This window comes from Fusarium mangiferae (assembly GCF_900044065.1).
Source record: "Fusarium mangiferae strain MRC7560 genome assembly, contig: FMAN_scaffold004, whole genome shotgun sequence".
Taxonomy (NCBI): Eukaryota; Fungi; Ascomycota; class Sordariomycetes; order Hypocreales; family Nectriaceae; genus Fusarium; species Fusarium mangiferae.
Genome location: NW_024573924.1, coordinates 2,467,646 through 2,487,047, shown reverse-complemented (window position 1 = coordinate 2,487,047; position 19,402 = coordinate 2,467,646). Strand labels below are relative to the sequence as shown.

General features: G+C 49.6%; 7 protein-coding genes across 7 annotated transcripts; 5 read left to right on the top strand and 2 right to left on the bottom strand.

Moving 5' to 3' along the window:
• Window positions 1-3,939: 3,939 nt before the first annotated feature.
• Window positions 3,940-4,505, top strand: FMAN_09337 (uncharacterized protein; the record flags this gene model as incomplete). The annotated part of the gene is made up of 2 exons (XM_041830166.1): window positions 3,940-4,302; window positions 4,353-4,505. 2 exons carry the CDS (start codon window positions 3,940-3,942, stop codon window positions 4,503-4,505), a joined length of 516 nt encoding a protein of 171 aa, XP_041680857.1.
• A 760-nt stretch (window positions 4,506-5,265) lies between these two features.
• On the bottom strand, window positions 5,266-6,997 carry FMAN_09336 (related to cell surface protein homologous to bacterial outer membrane proteins; the record flags this gene model as incomplete). The annotated part of the gene is made up of 4 exons (XM_041830165.1): window positions 5,266-6,503; window positions 6,554-6,740; window positions 6,792-6,911; window positions 6,965-6,997. 4 exons carry the CDS (start codon window positions 6,995-6,997, stop codon window positions 5,266-5,268), a joined length of 1,578 nt encoding a protein of 525 aa, XP_041680856.1.
• Window positions 6,998-7,489: 492 nt separating this feature from the next.
• Window positions 7,490-8,393, top strand: FMAN_09335 (putative ubiquitin-conjugating enzyme; the record flags this gene model as incomplete). The annotated part of the gene is made up of 3 exons (XM_041830164.1): window positions 7,490-7,516; window positions 7,569-7,648; window positions 7,706-8,393. 3 exons carry the CDS (start codon window positions 7,490-7,492, stop codon window positions 8,391-8,393), a joined length of 795 nt encoding a protein of 264 aa, XP_041680855.1.
• Window positions 8,394-9,540: 1,147 nt separating this feature from the next.
• Window positions 9,541-12,168, top strand: FMAN_09334 (uncharacterized protein; the record flags this gene model as incomplete). The annotated part of the gene is made up of 3 exons (XM_041830162.1): window positions 9,541-9,952; window positions 10,028-10,228; window positions 10,289-12,168. The coding sequence occupies 3 exons, from the start codon at window positions 9,541-9,543 to the stop codon at window positions 12,166-12,168; spliced, it is 2,493 nt and encodes an 830-aa protein (XP_041680854.1).
• Window positions 12,169-13,434: 1,266 nt separating this feature from the next.
• Window positions 13,435-15,172, top strand: FMAN_09333 (uncharacterized protein; the record flags this gene model as incomplete). Its single annotated transcript, XM_041830161.1, has 3 exons — window positions 13,435-13,751; window positions 13,805-14,404; window positions 14,452-15,172. The coding sequence occupies 3 exons, from the start codon at window positions 13,435-13,437 to the stop codon at window positions 15,170-15,172; spliced, it is 1,638 nt and encodes a 545-aa protein (XP_041680853.1).
• A 1,081-nt stretch (window positions 15,173-16,253) lies between these two features.
• On the top strand, window positions 16,254-17,351 carry FMAN_09332 (putative phosphopantothenate-cysteine ligase; the record flags this gene model as incomplete). Its single annotated transcript, XM_041830160.1, has 1 exon — window positions 16,254-17,351. The coding sequence occupies one exon, from the start codon at window positions 16,254-16,256 to the stop codon at window positions 17,349-17,351; it is 1,098 nt and encodes a 365-aa protein (XP_041680852.1).
• Window positions 17,352-17,655: 304 nt separating this feature from the next.
• On the bottom strand, window positions 17,656-19,067 carry FMAN_09331 (uncharacterized protein; the record flags this gene model as incomplete). Its single annotated transcript, XM_041830159.1, has 2 exons — window positions 17,656-18,566; window positions 18,614-19,067. 2 exons carry the CDS (start codon window positions 19,065-19,067, stop codon window positions 17,656-17,658), a joined length of 1,365 nt encoding a protein of 454 aa, XP_041680851.1.
• Between the last annotated feature and the right edge of the window lie 335 nt (window positions 19,068-19,402).

Here is a 19,402-nt window from a genome sequence, read left to right as displayed (position 1 = left end):
AGAGGCGTGTAAGAAAGAGGACCCTGGACGACGCAAGACAAACCAAAACAGGAGGGAGGTCAGGAGAATATGTAAAATATATGAGCTCTCACTGTCACTTCGTCATGTCCGTCCGTCGGTAAGCTAGCCTAACAGAACGAGCAGATGGATGGAGATAAACTCGCGTGGATCGTCCAAGCAAAGGTCCACCTGTCGACTAAGCCCGAAACTGAAGGGTAGACGACAAGGGGTGTGCACGCCCAGCTACCTCAGGTAGGTAATTCTAGCGCAGCTTTTAGAAGTGCAGGCGGGTGCGGCTGCAAGCCTCTGTAGGGGTTGTTTCTCGCTACCTGGGTTGGTTACTGGCTGGGCTGTCAACGATGTACTGGCGGCCGCTCCAAGTACCTACCTCGCTCTCTAGTGATTGCTGTATTTAACCTCTTTTCTTCGCTTTCAAACTCAAACTGACTCAAGATATCGCCATGATATTCCCAGTCTTCAGTCCGCAACAGTTGATCATACTCGTCAATGTGTCAACGCTGTCACAAAGTCACAAAGTCCGCAGCTCTTATCCACTGCGCCTCTTCATCTCTCCGGCATTGAGAAACAATTTGCACTTTCGCACACTACCAACAACCCGACCCGATACGCAATGACAATTTAGGCAATCATAGAGGGGTGCGCTGTTCTGGCAAAACATGAATACAGCGCCTGAGAGTGAGGGTGAGAGAGACAATTCTTGGCGGATAACGGGTGCCTTCAAACTCCGACACTCCAGGCCATTTAAGCGAGAGAGGATCCCGGGAATGGGAGCGAATTGCATACATGCCCCACTACTAACTCCACGCTCTTGGTGCTCGTACCCCTGGATGCCATGTTATTCGTCGTATTGCACTCGCATAGCAATGATTCTGACTGGTAGCGCAGATGTGAGCCATTGTGATTTAACATTGCGTTAGAGGCTCACCTCAGCCACAACCATGAGAATTCGATTCTCTGGTGATCATCAAACGGTCAGTATTGGCTCTTGAATATTCGCATCCGACCCTCTCTTGAAACAGAACGCTGGAGAACTCTATCTCGACTAACACAGCTAATCTCATCTTCTACCACGCCGCATCAAACCCTATTTGTCGCGCTTGTTTATCCACCAAGAGCCCTGCAAGATCTGACTGATGATAATATAGTCTCCCCTTGTAAGGAGCAGTGATCAGAAACTGTTATTTCCAACAAGGACAGATCTCTCCGATCTTCTCCGCAAAGATAAAAACTTTGTTTCCATATCCCAACTTCAAACAGGTTGCGAAACCGCGTATTCATCATTCGGGTCGTTGCAAAAACCCGTCGGCCGATAGCCAATTACTCACGTTACAGCGGATGGAAGATCCCCCGGTAAGACGCCTCTGATTGGACAATGCGCTTCATGTTGGTGGTGACAGTCTCACGTATTCGAGTTCTGTGTCGGAAAATGCACTCCCTTTTATCTGAGCCTTTGTTTTCCCTTCTCCTTCTCGCCAAACGGTCTGACAGGATTGTTAATTCTCATAAAGCTTGGCCGTCAGCGCCAGGATTCTTGTTGTTGATTTAGATCTATCGAGAAACACCAACGCACGGCTAATGTTCGTTGTTAGTGGTAGCGTGAGCTTACTCCGTATTTCTATCGGGGTCTTCCAAGGACCCGACAGCCCGTCCGCACCCCCGTCCACACGGCCCGCTAGTCAGCTCGAAATGTCAAAGGCTTTTTTCAGTTGCTGAGTCAATTTTGACCCCTTTGTTACCATTGTGGGGTGACTGCGATCCTGGACGAGACTGCAGCAGTGATGACTCTGTCTTCTGTTGCAATCGAACCTACGCGTATATCAAGCAGGGTTTTCTTGCTTCCTAGTGAAAGCTAAAAATTGATGGTTTTTTGCTTCTTATGGCTAGTGACAGGGGAGCATACGAGCAAGTTCTTTCAACGATGCAGCGTGTAAAGCAGCATGTCGCAAATAAGTCTATTTAATATGAGATTCATCTCGCTGACGTGTTTAACCTGAACAAACATGGCATGAAAAGACCCGGGTAGACCTTGATGCATGTTCAAGTCGTAATAGAAGTCATTTCTAGATAATTCTATTAGATCGGTACAATCGAGATCCGATCACGCTTGACGATCATGTCTCATTTCCAGCCCATTGTTACCTTGGCACTCAACTGCTGGCCGCAAACTCTCTCTGCATGCTACGCTGAGAGTTTATATCCGATCTCAATCGGCTCTACTCTGTACAAAGCAAATACAACCTCAAATTTTCATCTGAAACTTCATAACCAATCTGCCATCTCAACCTCAATCTCTGACTGAACCCATGGTGCCACGGAATGTTGAGACCCATACGTCTAATTACACCTCACACCACGCGCCACGAATCCGAAAGCGACTTTTGCGACCGTAAGATGAAAAAGACCCTCAAATCTTACACCATTCAACGGTCCCTGCAGGCCCAACGTTCCTCGAGCAAGGGCTTGGTCGATCATTAATGAGTGAGGTCCACTACAAAGTCCGCTCCGCATCGTGAATGTGCTCCAATGTGCTCAACACGCAAGCTGCGCATGCTAGTGTCAAGCCATAAGATTTTAAACATTGCGATACGTCTTTTGTCTTACGCTGTGATTGATATGCAGGTGGACAATGCAGGGGTAAGAAGCTGACCGGATAATGTTCGTCCGTAAGCCATTGACCGCGTGTGTGCTTACTGCAGGATGTGTTCAATGTGAATGCGTGTGCTGTCATGTTATTTTGGCTGTTTATTGAAAGTTTCCGGGTTGAATCCTTCGGAGACTTATATGGACATTTTGTGTTGTCCGTGATAAATTAGCAAAGACCTAACCTGTTGCGGTCTGCAGAAAGACGAACTGCTGAGCGACGGAAATATAAGGGCAAACCCAAATGTTTTATGGAAATAAGTGAAAAGGACATCCAGCCGAGTTTCTCGTGCTGAGCCTGAAGTCAGGCATGATGTAGTATCCCGTTCAAAACCATGGCAGTGGACAAGTTTTGTCAAGCACATGCTGCGATTGTCTTGTTTTCTCGTTCGTGTAGAATGGGCAAAGAGAACTGTGGTCATGTTTGATGTTGACCACGTTTCGGTAGCAGCATCATACGCAACTCATCATCTCGGTATTTCCACGAGATATCAGAACAATCGATAAAGAAAAGACCAAGCTTAAAATCCCATATTGATAAGGCGTCAAATATAATAGAGAAACAGCAAATATATAGGTAGGCATATATGTGAAACTTGATAAGAAGGTGTTTCGTTTCTCATCTTGAAACATCTAGCTAACCTAGAGCTGCTCAACGCCAAACACGTCTCAGAAGTATTTGTGGTTCCGTTCTTGATTCTTTGAGATTCACTCAAATAAGACATTAATGAACTTCTCTTGTGGTCCCTTGTGATAAGTAAATAACTCACAATTGCCCCTTTGACCATTCCAGAACATCTCTATTAACACATTGCGTTTTCAAGCAGCACTTGATCATCTCCTGGTTTCTGTGTTTGACCACAATTCTTGCACTTCTTTCTCCCAGATCTAGCTATTAATATTTGGTACCTTCTTGGCCATTTGTTTATCTTTATATCAGCTCTTTATCGCCATTCTTCTGTCGATCTTCATATACTGTATCGCCCAGAAATTGCCCTTACAGTCCAAGCAACTACTCCAGAATCGCGAGGGTGCCAGCACTCAACGCCACCAGAGAACGGCTCCGATTCGCTGGAGATCGCTGGAGTCTTAAACGCTTCAGGTCTGCATTGAACAAGCTCAAGCATGATATGGAAAAGCCAGCCGCTCAAAAGCCTCTCGAATTGCGACCGATTAACTGTGCATTTGGCGCTTTTTCCAGCTCCTGATGTCTCTCTTGCAATGTCAATGGTGGTAGCGATTGCGACTTGTAAGCTCTTTACTCTTGACCGTTTCGTAATGAAATCTAACATAATTAGGGTCTATGAACTCCTCTCCGGCAATGGCTCTGATGTCCATAAGCTCACTGCGCATGTCCGGATGCTCCTGGACTTTGAGAATGATGATCCTGCTGGCCCAGGCGACATGGCACCTAGGGACCAGTGGCATCATTACATCAATCCCAAGGGCCGCGTCCATCTCGTCGCAGTAGTCTTGGATCTCTGGACAGCTTTCGATGCCATCTTCAAGGCCCATGGCAAGCAACAACGCATCAATTCGACAAAGATTACTCCAGAGAATGCTAGTCAATACAGAGAGCATGTTTTGCAGCGTCGACAACTCCTGGCACTCGAGAATGGGCCTCAGCCCTTGAATAAACCAGTATGAGTTTGAAACCTAATATTTGTGTCCCTTGTCGCTAATAGATATAGGCTCAAGTTCGCGAATGGATGGACAACTCTCGTCCACGTCTGGCAGAAGGCGATGAGAAGTACCAAGTGTGGGTGGTCGCTTTGGAAGCCTACGTTCGTGGTATCTGGGACGCTTTTGAAAAGGATCAGACACTCGGCGGAACTGGATCATAGACAAGATCGATACTATCCCTATATCCCCGGTGAAGCTTCTGGAGTTTAGATGGCAATTCGTGTGGTTATCTTTGCTTTCTCGATTTGCTAGTTGCCCTGGCTGGGGGAGGAAAGAAAACATAGGACCTTGACCCTAAATGACAAAAGATTTAGGTAGATTGGCATAAATTGAGCCTAAATTTAGTAGAAATTTAATAGAAATTTAGGATGCCTTTTGCTACGTTTATTTTGACGCCTTATATTAAGGTCTGGTGTTTTCTTGCTCCCTAGCCTGGAGGCTGGGAAGTTTATCCATTCTACGTTTTAGCAGCCTCGGCAGTAAGTTATAACGCTCTACTTTAGGCCTTCTTCAATTGGATAGACACATCAGTGCTTATAATATAATAAGTGTATTCAGATGATACGTCGAGGGAGAAGTCACAAGTCCTAGAAGTGTTCACAATATCTCACTTCTCAGTTCCGACATAGACAAGCTGCTGTAAGTAGGAACTCGCACAAAACGTCTACCTAGGTTATTAGACCTTCAGCTTGACAAAATACCTCAGTGTTGATTACTAAACTGTAGTGTTTGTTCGTAACATCTGACGGAATTTCCACAGCTATGGGATGAATATTTGGGTGGGTCTACGGGAGATGCTCATCGCCTTGTTCAGTCGCGGCCCTTATTGCACCTAAGATAGACGACCAGTCCTTAGGAATAACAATATTTTGGCATTTGAAACGCAAGAGTAGTATTTCAGTCATAAGGATATCTATGTTTCTACAAAAAGTTGATTCCCACGCCGACCTGCAGCCCCTTCGTTGAAGCCTCTCCTTTCCTCAGAGCCAAAGGCAAACTGAAGTTGAGCTCGAAGCGAGCAACAGGATGAGCATAAACAAGACCAACACCTGCAGCAACACTGGGAACACCGTTCAAGAGCTCGCCAACTGCGTTTACCATGCCATTTCGGACAGCTGTCCCGGACAGCTCCTGCGTGGAACCACTGCTGGACGACTTCTTGCTGTCCTTGAGAGCAACGAGACGACCACCATTAGCAAAGAGCTGGAATCGTAGACCGGAATCGGGTCCCTTGTAGGGAACTGGAAGAAGCATGTTGACACTGCCAGCAGCAAAGACATCGCCTCCAACAGAGTCAGAACCATCGTGGGGACCAAGACCACCGAGCTTGAAACCTCGAACATCTGTTGGTCCTCCAAGTTGAAAGCGATCGTTGATTCGAGTAGGTCGAAGCTTTCCAGCAAACTCATAACCAAGAGGCAATGGGCAAAGCAAGCCTAGTCTCAATCCACCACCAATCGAGATTCCTGTTCGCTCACGAATGCCTGGCAAAGGAATTGGGACGGCACCTCCGATTTCAACCTCACCCTTGGAAAAGGCAACATCACCAGCAAGAGGACCAAGACCAGCTACTTCAAGTCCAGATCGGAACATGTATCCGCTTTGAGGAAGTTGAGGGTTATCACGCCTTTCCCTGTAGAATGTGTGCTTGACAGAGCTCTTGATAGAGTCACCAGCATCTGCACGGACTGTTGGGCTGGCGTTTTCGGCCAAACCAGTGATCTGCCTCCAGATGCCTGAATACTCAACGGACTGTGTATCGCGTTGTTGATTCAGCCACGAGAATCGCAGTGTGCCACCCTTGAGGACCTCCTCATGAGAAGCCCATGGCTTTTCGGCGGCAGAAGCCACACCCTCGAGTGACAACCTCATGTCGGGGTTACTCTTGACAGGTGCGGTAAGGGTGGCGCTATAAGCTGAGCGTGTACGCGTACCAGCCTTTGCATTAAGCGTCAACATCTCAGCACCACCAAACATGTTTCGCCATAATAGCGAACCATAAGCGGACCCCTCTCCATTGCCAACATCGGTACCAGTTTGGAGCTTGAATCGAGACAGCTCCTTGACTCGGATGTCGACGTTCACATCGGTGGGGGAGGTAGAGGGATCGGTCTGTTGGGCAGAGGTCAGGTAAACTTCGGGTTGAGGTTGAAATATTTCTACAAATCAGTTAATTTGGTGTTGCGGTGAGGGTTACTAGAAATCATACGCAGGCCATCGAGCTTGTTGCTTGCGGTACGGAGACTGTTGATGACATTGCCAACAGTCGAGCTTGCATTCGAGGCATCGGCAATGAGGGGTTGGAAAATGGGATCGAGGAAGTTTGTTCGTGTGTTGACCGCACCGTGAATTCGAAGCTCGTTGATTGTCATGGGCGCCAGTTGCTGGTCACCAATCTGCACATCATTAGCAAATGGTTAGTAGCTCGGATTGGTAAGAGAACATACCACCTGAGCCAGACGCCGCTGTTTGGCTTCATCTTGCTCTTTTTGGAATTCGGGCTTCGATTCTGCTTCATGCAACAAAGAACCGGTGTCAGAATGAAGCTTGTTAAAGGGGTCCATAGACTGATTCATGTTAGATGATCGCTCCTCGTGTCTCAATAATGGGATGGAATTACCGGACCCCCGGTTGACCCAGGAATTGCAGCCATTTTTGGTAGCTCAAGAGCCGAGTTTTTGCTTGCAATAGCCTCACGATGTCGATTTAAAGAGTATCGGACCACCAACTGGACCCTGACAGCCCAGCTTCCAATTAATCGCCAGTACGTACTTCCCAAGCTCCCGCGGGTGTGGGCCCGAGACCTGTGGCTCAAAGTTGTGGCGCTTCAACTTCGTCATAGGATGGCATGTGATACACAGCCACAAACTATCCGGACCTAGCGGGACCACTGTGCCTGGCAAAGGGTGCCTCCTCCTGTGTTCCTCTCCATTCATCCCAACTTATACACTCTTCATTTGCGCTCAAGGATAAGATATCGCTGCTTTTGAGTTTTTAGAGACAACTTTCTCTTTCACTTCACTCGAGTTTCGTGAATACTCGTTCCCTTCCTTTAATTCCCTAATTCTTTTACCCTCAACTCTACTCACGCGACCCGCAATCTGTCCCGTTCTCTTTGTCAACTTCTAATCCAACGTCAGTCAGCATGGCTAGCAAAGGCGCCACCAAGCGTGTATGCACTTCTACTCCCACCATTTGAATGTGCAATACTAATCATTGGATAGTTGACACGCGAATACAAAACCATCTCAGAGAACCCTCCTCCTTACATTGTCGCTCATCCATCCGAGTCCAACATCCTGGAGTATGTTACGTCACGCTCAACAATTGGTCGCGAGTCGACTTTGCTAACACAACTCAGATGGCACTACATCATTACCGGTCCTGAGGACACTCCTTATCATGGCGGCCAGTATTGGGGAACTCTCATGTTTCCCCCAAACTATCCTTTTGCTCCTCCCGCCATTCGCATGCACACGCCATCCGGCCGATTCCAGCCTTCGTCGCGACTATGTTTGTCTATCTCCGACTTCCACCCCAAGTCATTCAACCCCGCATGGGAAGTCTCAACTATCCTAATCGGCCTTCTATCATTCATGACAAGTGAAGAGATGACAACTGGTTCCGTTTCCAGCACCGCCGCCGAACGACGCTCCCTCGCCGCTCGATCACGCTGGTGGAACTCGACTGGTAATGGCACACACAGCAAGACGTTTGCTGTCCAGAGGGGTAACATCAAGGCTGGTGATGGTGGCGCCAAGTTTCGAACAGAGTGGCCAGAGGTGGATGCTGAGAATTGGGAGTGGATGACCAAGAACAAGGTTGACCCTGTCAGTGGCACACGATTAGATTCTGATATCAGCGGATCCTGTCGACCTCAGCTTGGTATTTCAGGGACTAGCGGTCATCAAACACAAGCCGTTGTTGATGTGGTCAACCAACAAAGAGACGCCAGCACAGGATGGATCTATCGCAACAAACTTCTGGTCGCTGGTGCGGCTTTCTTCTTCTACGTCCTTGTCGCTAGACTTGTTAGCGGAGAAGAATGATTGGGGAGAGTTGTATTCGGGTAGCGCTTCTTGTTCTTCTAATTCTAGTTTTTGTTTTATTACGGACGGACTGGCGGGCGCAATAGGTTAACAAGCCAGATATCAGGACTCGCGTCTCGATCTGGCGTTTCAGGGCATTCAATGAGCGTTTACATGATGGGGTTCAATTTGATTGTCATCAGCTCATTTGCCTGCAGCTGTTGTGATTTATCGGGTAGAGACTCTAATTCATCAAACATGTAGACCAACATGCAACAGTGCTCCTTGTATCAAGTGTGTACCCGTCCGCGAGAATGAGTTGAGGTACGTAAAGTCAGGCGGAAACAAGCAGGCAGCCGTGCTTTTGGGAGGCAACTGGCATAAGTTTCCGTAGACAAACAAGAAGCCCAGCCTATCAACCCTCAAACAAGGCCCCATGCAATCAGAGTTAAATGTCGGAAGCCGGCTGATGACTGTTCGCCGTAGAAGCTCAACCTTTATTTGTTGGTTACTATCCGGCGGGCGGGAGTATTGTTGGCTGCGCTAGCCCACTCAAGGCCCCTGAAGTTTAGCGCAAGTCTTGACGCGGGCACCTACGGCACGGCGGGGAGGTCTGAGGTCTGGTCTAGGTACCTATAAGAAAAATTGTGACGAAAGCCCCAATTTTTGTTACCTTGCGACTCTCGTCTCCATCCTTTGGAAGCCATTGGAAGCACCTCCTCGACATCATCATCATCCGGGTTTCCAGGTTGGTGAAATTCTCACAGCATAATACTCCCTATTCATCAACCCCTACAGCACCCTTATCTCCTCTAAGCCCTGTGGTTTGCTGCGTTTCATTCCTTAATTCACCCTCCTTACGATACACACCCGTCATCGAAATCCGCTCCTACTTGAGCTCTTCGTCTCCGCACAAATAGCTGCACCTGGACCCTCATTTCTAGTGCATCGCCAGTTCGCCTCCGATCCACGGCCAACTACCTCGCCCTTCAGCCCAGAATCGACAAAAGGGCACTTCAGTCATAACGAAGACGTCTGCTCTCCATGCCTCTTCCTCTAGATCCGTAGAGCCCTCCTCCCTCCGAATCCTCTGTTGAGGCCTGGCGCTGGCTAGCTGATCGCCCGCCGATACCTTCCCCGCCGAACCGTCAACGACCTCGTCCATGAAATGGCGCCCCAAAACGGCAATATGAAGACTCGCCGAAATGGCGGGAGCAAGCTCTCTCAGTCCTCCAAGCCTGTCATGCCTGCTATCCCACTGCCCTATGTGAAGCGTCAGGCCGCTTCTGCTGCTGCTCGTGCCAATGCTGTCCCCGTTTCCTCGACTGCTGCCTCCACCACGATCCAGGAACCGGATGTGCGCTCTCCCATTGAGGTGAAGCATGTAAATGGTAACGTGTCTGCTGAGGCTAAGAAAGATGATTCTGTGGCTACGGTCCCAAGCACAATTGCTAGTCGAATTTCGACTTCGACCTCGACCTCGACCTCCAAAGTTGAGGAGGTGGCCGAAACAAAGGCAGACGCTCACAAAGAAACAAAGAACGGCGCTTCTGACCCGACCAACACCCAGGCTCCTTCTTGTAAGTAATTCAGACATGCTTATTCTCAAAATGCACCCCGAGACCCTTTACTAACCCACAATTCTTTCATTACAGCCGCATCTGGTCCTGAACATCCTCCCACCATCAACGAGAGCGAGAACATCCACAAAAACCCCGTGGTCTCAGGCCATTCTGATCAGCCCACCCCCAAGAACCAGGTCGATGTTGAGGCTCGATCAGTCGACAAGGTTTCAAGCGGAGTGAACGAGAAGCCGAATGGTGTTTCAAACAAGAGCGACATCAAATCTCTGTCTGGTAGGCAACCACACTCAGACTTTTTTCAAGCCCTTCCAAATTCTCATAACTCGAATTTAGACAACCATCCACCTTCAAAAACCAACAAAGGCCGACCTCCTTCTGCTGTCCCACCGGGCCGATACCAGATGCCCCCTTCCTTTCAGCCTGCTGCTCGACCTATGGGACCAAACGTGAACGGCGATATGCGTGGCCATCGCGCTCCTCTGCCTAATGGTCCGCCCATGCACCAGCCTCATCACAGCAATGGCAGCATCCATTTTGGCGCTTTCCACGGTTCGACGAGCTCCTCTCCTGCTCCTCCATCCGGTGGTATTGCCCCTCCTCCCGGTATGACAGGTCCTGATGGTCGACCCTACATGGCCCCTGGTGCCAACGGCTTTCCCCCTATGATGCCGTATGGCGCAGAACAGGTTCCAGTTACTACTTTCGATAACTACGGAAGACCTACTATGGCTTACGGACCGATGGACTCTTTTCCCCCCTTCCCTAACAGTTTTGGCCCCCCAACCCCACACAGCTATCATGATTCGCAGGCATCAGGTCCTCCTGACGATGGTAGTGTCTACAACCAGTTTTCTTCAGCTCCAGCGCGAAACGGCGTACCTGCTTCAGATGACACTCAGTCTCCCAACCAGCCAGGCAGAATGTTTGGTGGACCCGAGTATCCGCGAATGATGCCGAATGCCGGACCTCCCCCGCACATGATGTCTTCAATGGAGGGTGCTGAAGGTCTGATTGGTCATTTGGTGCAACAGTTTTCATCTCCCGAATTTGCTGACTGCGTTTTGGAGCTTCGATACGCAGATGAAAGAGCTCCTCCAGTTCGCATTCCGGGCCACCGAATCATCCTTTCTCGCAGTACCGAGCTCGCAAATGGCATCGCTAAGCAGTCCGGATCTAACCCCAATGATCCATCTCTTCCCACCATCCTTCTCGAGACAAAGAGCAAGTGGATTCGGTCCAACTCGTTCTACATGGCCGTTCATTGTCTTTACGGATGGCCACTCTTGGACCCTGCTGCTGAGGGCATGAAGCAAGCTGCGGCTGATTACAACCAGTTGATTGACCGGTTCGAATTTGCTCTTTCGTATGCTGCAGCCGGCCATCTCCTCCGCTGGGATCCGGTCATGCGACGCGGTTGCGAGGTTGCTGTGCAACTTCTGACCTGGCAGACAGTTGAGAAGGCTTTGGAGTTTGCCCTGGAGGACCACCGAGACGAGGGGTCTTATGACGTGTTCAAGTACGGCGATGGATCTCGAGCTATTCTCAACGAGATCGTTTCTTTCATCGCAAGCAACACCAGCCCTACTTTCAAGATTGACACTTCAGTGACCGACACGTCGAGCTATGCTCGTCTTCCTCAAACTGCCCTGACTAGCAATGCCAATACCCGCAAGCTCTCGCCCCCACCCATTGCTCGAGGCACATCTGTGCATCTTGGCAAGGGCAAGGGGCGTCTCTCTCAACAGATTTCTGGCATTCAGTTCGGTGATCTTTCTTTGACTGACGGCAAGGTCTCGCCAGGTTCGGATGCTTCAGGCGGTTCACAGCAACGAACTCCTTTCAATGCAGTACTTTCTCGGATTCTCCTTAACCTTCCATTCGAAACTCTTAAAGCGCTGCTCGAGGCTGCAACTAACAAGGCCAACGGATGGCCAAATGCCGAGGCGATCTACCGCGTGGTCAAAGACACAGTAGCTGAGAGAGAGCGACGTCGGCTTCAGATCGTTGAACTGGTCAAGACTCAACAGGTCACAGCCTGGGCCGTCATTACCCAACAGCTCTCCAGTCCTGAGCCGAGATACGTCGGTCTCTGGAGTGCGCTGGGCTGGCGCGAGGAGATTTTGCCTTTTGGACCCTCAGAGAGCCCGGCCCTTGGTCGGACCTGGGTTCCCTTCGTGGGCCTTCAAGCAAGCACTCAAGCAGCTTACCCCTAAGCAACTGGGTTCACGCTACAGATTTTCCAATTTGATGAATGATATCGTGGGTTATGTTGATGCTGGATAATCGGGAGGGCGATATGCAGAAACATGGCAAACGAAGCCGAGGCTGACTTCTCAGTCTTTCGACAAAAGCTAGTACTTTTGATTTCGGGATGAAAGGGTGGCGTCCGTGATCCTGCTTACTAGGGAGAGGATATGATGCTCTTGGAGAGTTTTGGTTGATGAACGGCGTTGGGGGGCATGTCAACATTGGTTGCTTTAAAGCGAGGAATGTTTTTAACGAATGGAAACTTTGGTGGGGGGGCACGGGAAGGAAAAACAAAACAAAAAGTATTTAATGATTCCATATTGCTAGGGCCGGTGGTTCAATCTCACTTGTCGTGGGTCTGGCTGGCATCAATGGCCTGGAACTGGACCAGACGGGACCAGACGGGACCAGGCTGGACTGATATGAAGGGGTTATGATGAATGATAGTCAGTGACTTTGGAAGTTAAAAAAGGACGGTAGTTTCGGCATTAAATGGAGTATGCGTCGTTGATGTCTCTCATTTGAGAGATAGCATTAGGTAGCCTTTTTACGACTGGTTTGATACCCCAGACTGACTTATGCGTTGTACGTGAAGTGCCTTATGACGATATGCCTTTTTTCATGCGCATAGTGGGCGTGTTATCGGGAGTCAAGCCTCTTTAGGTAGTTCAGAAAGTTGAACGTGTAGATGAATTTCATGTGATGGCGATGTACGGCTGGAGAAGAGCAACTTAGCTACCGAGGGCGGGGAACCCCTGTTGGACGACTCCATAAGCAGCGACATCGCGTGTCTTCATTCGCTAATTGAGCATTGCTTTAATTAACTGGGATAGCCTTAGCAGGGTCTCGATATCAAAAGATAGTGGGCAAGGTCAGCTTAGACCAAGAGCCGAGGTCGAATTCTCCACTTTACGTCGTCTTGCTCATTTCCAAGTTCTTGTGATTTCATCCCTTCCGTGCCTCCCACCATTCGTCACTTCACTTCATCAACAAACAGACTTGATGTGAGAGCTTCGATCTGGACCCCTCAGCACTGAAGCTGTGTAACCAAGTCCAGGTCATTTCTGATTCACATAAATTGGTTTATTCATTTACTTGATGCCTCTCCTCGGAGCTACTGCTCGAATGCGTCGCTGGACCTCAGCTCGTGGAACCGCAGACACGCCATAAATTGAACCAAACACGATCCTTTTATCATCATCAACAACAACAACATCCGCTCCTTAATCACAATGGAATCCTCCGTCTCTTCAGGCGATGCCTCGAGCTCGCGATCAAGAGCTGTCAACGACCCTGTTCTTCGAAACACATTGCGCTACACCATCTCAGCTCACGAATATGCGAGTCTGCACAAGTACATCCTCTCTCGATCCCGCGTGCTGCGTCGCGCAACACCAACGCCAAACCGTGTTGAAAAGGCGCTGCAGCCACCAAAAGGTGGTGATGATTACAACGCCAGGACAGTGCGACATGCGCTCAGGGTGTTCGTGATGACTTTTCTCGGTATGAAAGGATGGGGTATTGTCGCGAAGAGGATGGGCAAAGAAGAGTGAGTAGCTCACTGATGAAATAAGTGCGCAAATGGCTAATGATTCTTGACAGACCCAGCACTGGCGGCAAAAAGAAGCCGTTTTACAAATCTCCTGCTCTGAGGCTGTCTATTTCGCTTTCTACCATTCTTCTCCTTTACAGAATCCTCTTCCGTTTCTTCACTCGACTGCGTGTACATCTGCTCGACCCTCAAGTCGAGCCTTTCCGTGCGCGCAATCCCCGAACTGCAGCGATGCTGACATCTCCCTCTGCACCCGCCATCGGTGCCTCATTCGCTGGTCTGGCTCTTGGCATTTACCCAGCGCAAAAGATGCGTGTCACTATCGCCATTTACACGATCTTCCGTGCTCTGGAGTTTGCCTACAACTTCTGTGAGGCTGATGGCCTCATCTGGGGCCGAAAGAACGGCGTCAAGAGGGAGAGGCCTTGGTGGTTCGGAAGCTGGATGTTGCAGCCATTTGCCTTTGGACAGCTTCTTCACGCTGCTGTTTTCGATCGCGATTGCTTCCCCAAGCCTTTTGGAGATTTGATCTTCAAGAGTTCATCGGCTTACTTGCATCCGCGCCCGCAAGATTGGACGTCGAGCGTTAAGTGGCCTCAGACTTCTGAGATCGTTGACAGCTTGGCTCAAATGGCGCGACTGAGCTGGCCGTAAGTTGACAAGCCCTGAGAAAAAGACTTTATACTGACTGTCATAGTGCCTATGTTTCCCCCACTCTCTTCCCTGGCAAGGAGGTTCTTCCTCCCAGTCTCAGTGCAATTGCGCCACTGACATCTCGAGCTCATCCTCTTATCACATCTCTCTCATGCGCCACCTTGCACCCGGGAGACCCATCTTGTGCCCGAACTTATCTCACTTTCTGGCTTCAGACTTTCCCACCATTTGCTCGCTTCTTCGTCGCAGTCTTTTCTGCGCTCACCGTCATTCCCCGATTCTCCAGCCTTTACCACAACCCTCTGGCTACCCTCCAGCGCATCATCACCAAGGCCCTCCGCATGTCTACCTTTGCGACAGGTGCGCTCTCTACAGCTTGGGCCTCGATCTGCTTCTTCCAGCAATGGCTTCCACGCCACGTCCTCGCGACTCAGCGTGTCTTCCTCGGTGGTTTCTTCGCTGGTCTTTGGGCATTCGTTGAGCGACGAAATGGCCGTGGGCTGTTCCTGTACAGCGCCCGCGCCAGTGTCGACAGCCTCTGGAAGGTTGGTGTGAAGCGTCGCTGGTGGAAGAGCATGAAGGGTGGCGATGTTTGGGTCTTCATGCTGGCACTCATGGTCACTGGTGTTGTTTACGAGAAGGATGCCCAAGCAATCCGCGAGACCAACTGGCGAAAGGGAGTTAGCTGGCTTCAGGGCCAGGGATGGAGAGACTGGGGAGCTGAGGATGATGAGGATGAGGAGAACAAGGACAAGGAGGAGTGATGTTTCATGGATGATGAAAGCACAGTATGGTGTTGGGCGCAATTGCGGTTGTTTATTGGCATAGGATGGAGGCTTGTTTATGTTTGCATTGGTTAATAGTCTGATATCCCACATAATGGTAGTATTTATCGCATAATAATTTCATTTAAAACCTTTGCAGCTAAGCCTGCACATGTTCTAGACGCACGAATTGTATTGACTCCAAGAATGAGATCATCATGAGGATGTATTCTCTGAGAGACCCTTTTCTGTGTAGGCTCGCGGATCTGCAAGAGCCTGTACTGTGATCTTCATTACCTGGAGATTGCTGAGGTTTCTCTCATTCTCCGCCTCTACGCATCACTGCCCTGTACGTCTCTCGCTCAAATGAACTCGGATTGATAGGGTGTCAGTAATAGAGCCTTTGCAACAAACTTGAGAATTGTAGTAACTTAAGAGCAATTACAACAGCATCGGATTGCTTGGAACAAGTGTCGCTTTCATAGGCAGTTCTCAGGAATGAACATGATATGATCCGAGATAGTGCACTAGTTACCGAGGTATACTGTAGCTTATCAGTAATCGTTGCCTTCTGGAGACGAACGATTGAAATGATGACATAGGTATTCAGTCCCATGTAAGAGCAATTCAGTCATTTCTTATAAAAGATAAGCCGAGTGACTTTAATGTACAGGGTCAACACTACAGAAGGGTCAGGCGTTGACAGCTGCAGGCTGCAGGGCAGAGCAGACTCACAGCTTCAAAACCCACCGGGATGATAAATGCGTAAGTAGTATCCGTCACAGTCGATGGGGCATTTTACTAAAGAACCAGAGACTACCTAAACATAAATAACTCTCAATTTCCACTTCCTCATCCTCTCTCAATTCTTGTATCATCATCTCACTATCATTCCTATCAGGCTTTCTCCGTCTCACTACCTTAGTCTCCGTCTCCGGATCCGGGTCTCAAAGACCAAACCCCGCCGCCGCCCGCCCGGACCTCCGCATCTCCGCCCCGGAGCTTGTTCAATCATTCACCTTGGCCAAATCATTGGTCACACACAGCCTGAATTGCGTTCACTTCAGAAACGCTAAACAAAATGGCTACACCTGCCAACACCGCTGCTGAGGCCCTCGCTTCCGAGCAGACATACTTTGCTCAGAACCCTCCTCCGCGCAATTTATCAGCCCACACAGCTCTCGCCGCTGGCTTCATCTCCTCTCACGCCGCCGCAGGCCGTCGTGTTGTCCTCGTCACATCGGGCGGCACTACCGTCCCTCTTGAGAAGCAGACTGTTCGGTACATTGACAACTTCAGTGCTGGAACTCGTGGTGCTACGAGCGCCGAGTACTTTCTCGAAGCTGGATATGCCGTCATCTTCCTCCATCGTCAGTTCAGTCTGCTGCCGTACTCGCGACACTATTCGCATGCTACCGATTGCTTCTTGGACTTTCTGACTGAAGATGGAAGTGGAAGAATTGGTGTGAGGAGTGAGGTGCAGGATAAGATGCAGGAGGTGTTGAGAAAGTATCGCAAGGCGAGGGATGACAATATGCTTCTCACCCTGCCCTTTGTCACTATTGTCGACTATCTCCATGAGCTGCGAGAAATTGCCCGACTCATGCGCCCTCTTGGTCCGTCAGGTCTTCTCTACCTCGCCGCAGCCGTGTCGGACTTCTTCGTTCCTCCTGATCGCATGGCCGAGCACAAGATCCAGTCAACCAACGCTGTTGAGCAGAAGCGACCAGACGATGAAGAGACTTTTGATAACTTTGACTCATCGCCTTCTGTCCCACGCTCAAAGCGCCTCGTCATCGATCTCGACCCTGTCCCCAAGTTTCTCAAGAACCTCGTGGATGGATGGGCGCCAGAGGGTATGATTGTGTCTTTCAAGCTTGAGACGGACCCAGCGCTTCTTGTTCGCAAGGCTCGCTACAGTCTTGATCGATATCAGCATCACCTCGTCATTGGAAACCTTTTATCCACGCGCAAGTGGGAAGTCGTGTTTGTGAGTCCTAAGAGGGAAGATAACTGGGTGCGTGTGCCGAGAGAGGGCGGTTGGGGAGAAGCTGAGGGCAGGCCGCTTGTGGCAGAGGAGCTGCCAAGTCAAGAACCAGATGTTGAGATTGAATCGCTCATTATTCCCGCGGTACAAGAGCTTCATGGTGAGCATATCAAGGCACAGAAACAGAAGTAGGCCGTGTCCTTGGGTTCAAGATAAATAAGGAATACCCAGATAGAAGGCTCATAACAACGAGGTGAGCACAAGCATACAAAACAATAACTATTATATTTTCCTACGTACTATGGTATCTATGTACAAAGACTCGCAACAATGATATTGACAATCTCAACTCTTTTTTAGTATCCAAACTCCTTTCCCATAATAATAGCAATACTTTTTATGGTGTCATAATTTTGTGTTCAGTCCTCGATAAAAGACGACAGCCCTTCAGTCTCGAGGTTTGATCCCGTTAGACGCTGATGCGCTCGATGAATGTTCAAAGGGCAGCCTTCCAGTTGTGCCAGCCCAAGAGAGTGACTTTGGCCAGGAACAATGAGATCATAGATGCCACGTAAACGGCACCAGTCAAGATGATAAGACCCCAGTATTCACCACCATTGGCCTGGACGATGCTACCACCAATGGGGATACCGATGAGACAAGCAAAAGACACGATTGTATAGGCCGTAGCATAATAACGCCCATACTCTTGCGTTTTGCACAGTCGACCGATACAGACAGGCGCAATGGCAATGGATGTTCCAGAAGAGAAACCGAACAGTACGGTGAAGATAATGACACCAGCTGTGGTTCCACCAAGAGGTAGCCATACGCAGAAGCAGGCCACAATGGCAAGGATCACAGCCAGGATGCTGACGTTAAAAGGACCGATCACATCGGCATAGTAGCCAGGCAAAAGTCGACCGATGACCGAACCAGCGTTGAGGATGGGGATGAGGTTGTAGGAAAAGTCCTTTCCGAAGCCCTTGTGTAGCGCATATGTCGAGATGTAGCCGAGAGGAATGAAGAGGGAGAACTCCAACATGAAGACGCCGATCGTGGTGAAGAGGAAAGGCAGACTCTTGAAGATGAGAAAGTTGGGGTGCGCAGTAGCGTCCTTGGCGGGTGGAAGCCGAGATTTGAGAAGACAGATACCGATCAAACTGCAGCAAAGGCAGATGAGAGCAATGACTCGAGTGGCCCATCCGTAACCAATCTTTTCGATTAGCCTCGTCAGCATGAAGGGGTAGATGATACCGCCGATTCCACCAGCAGTAGATGCAACGCCAGTCGCTAGTCCACGGCGAGCCTTGAAGAAGTGGCCTACAGCAGCGATCGATGGGGTGAAGAGCAGCGATGATCCAAAACCACAGAGGAGGCCAAAGGCGACGACAAAGTGCCAGAGTTCTATGACAGTCAGCACATCAAAACCACAATCTCAAAGAGAAACTTACCAGTTGCAAAACTCATAAAGATCATACCGCCAACGGTGAACACAGCGCCGGCAATGACAAGCCATCTCGGACCATACTTGTCAAAGACAGGACCAATGTACACACCGCAGAAGAAGGCGAGAAAGGTGTAGATGGAAAATATCCAACCAACGGTACCCTCGCTATACTCCGTGAGTTGGTTGTCGAGAACATAGGCCTGAAAAGTGCCGAGGGTGTTCATTAGTCCAAGCGAAGCGAATAGAGAGAACCACGAACCAGCGACCACGGACCACGCCTGCAAGCCGCCCTCGGGATACGTTTCCTGGAACGACGCCGTCGATGCTGCAGTCGGTTGCTTCTCTAGATCGGCTCCTGATTTTGCGTTGGTTTCGTTTCCTTGGTCGATCTGGTTGACATGGTCGTTGATCTCGTCATCCTCGTAGAGGGCGCGAGATGTGACTTGGTGACAATCCATTATTTGAGCAATCGTAATGTTTCCTTTTCCGTCCCCAAATACCTAACACGCTTTTCTTTCTTCCTTTCTTTTACAACTGTCGCAGCATATCAGACATGGAGTTGAAGACTACACTCGGAGGCGAAAACAAAAAGATTAGACATGCTTAAATATAAGAACGATCGGATTTCGGCGTGGCCCCCGGGTCGAAAAAGCCAGGCCCGCTTTCGGAGTGCGGCCTGAATTGCCGTAGTGGTCGAGTTTCTCGTTGACATGAGAGTAATGAAAACTCATCATTTGCTCGTCAAGGTCCTTGAGCTCCACCCTCTACACGGATATATACGGTCGTAAATCCC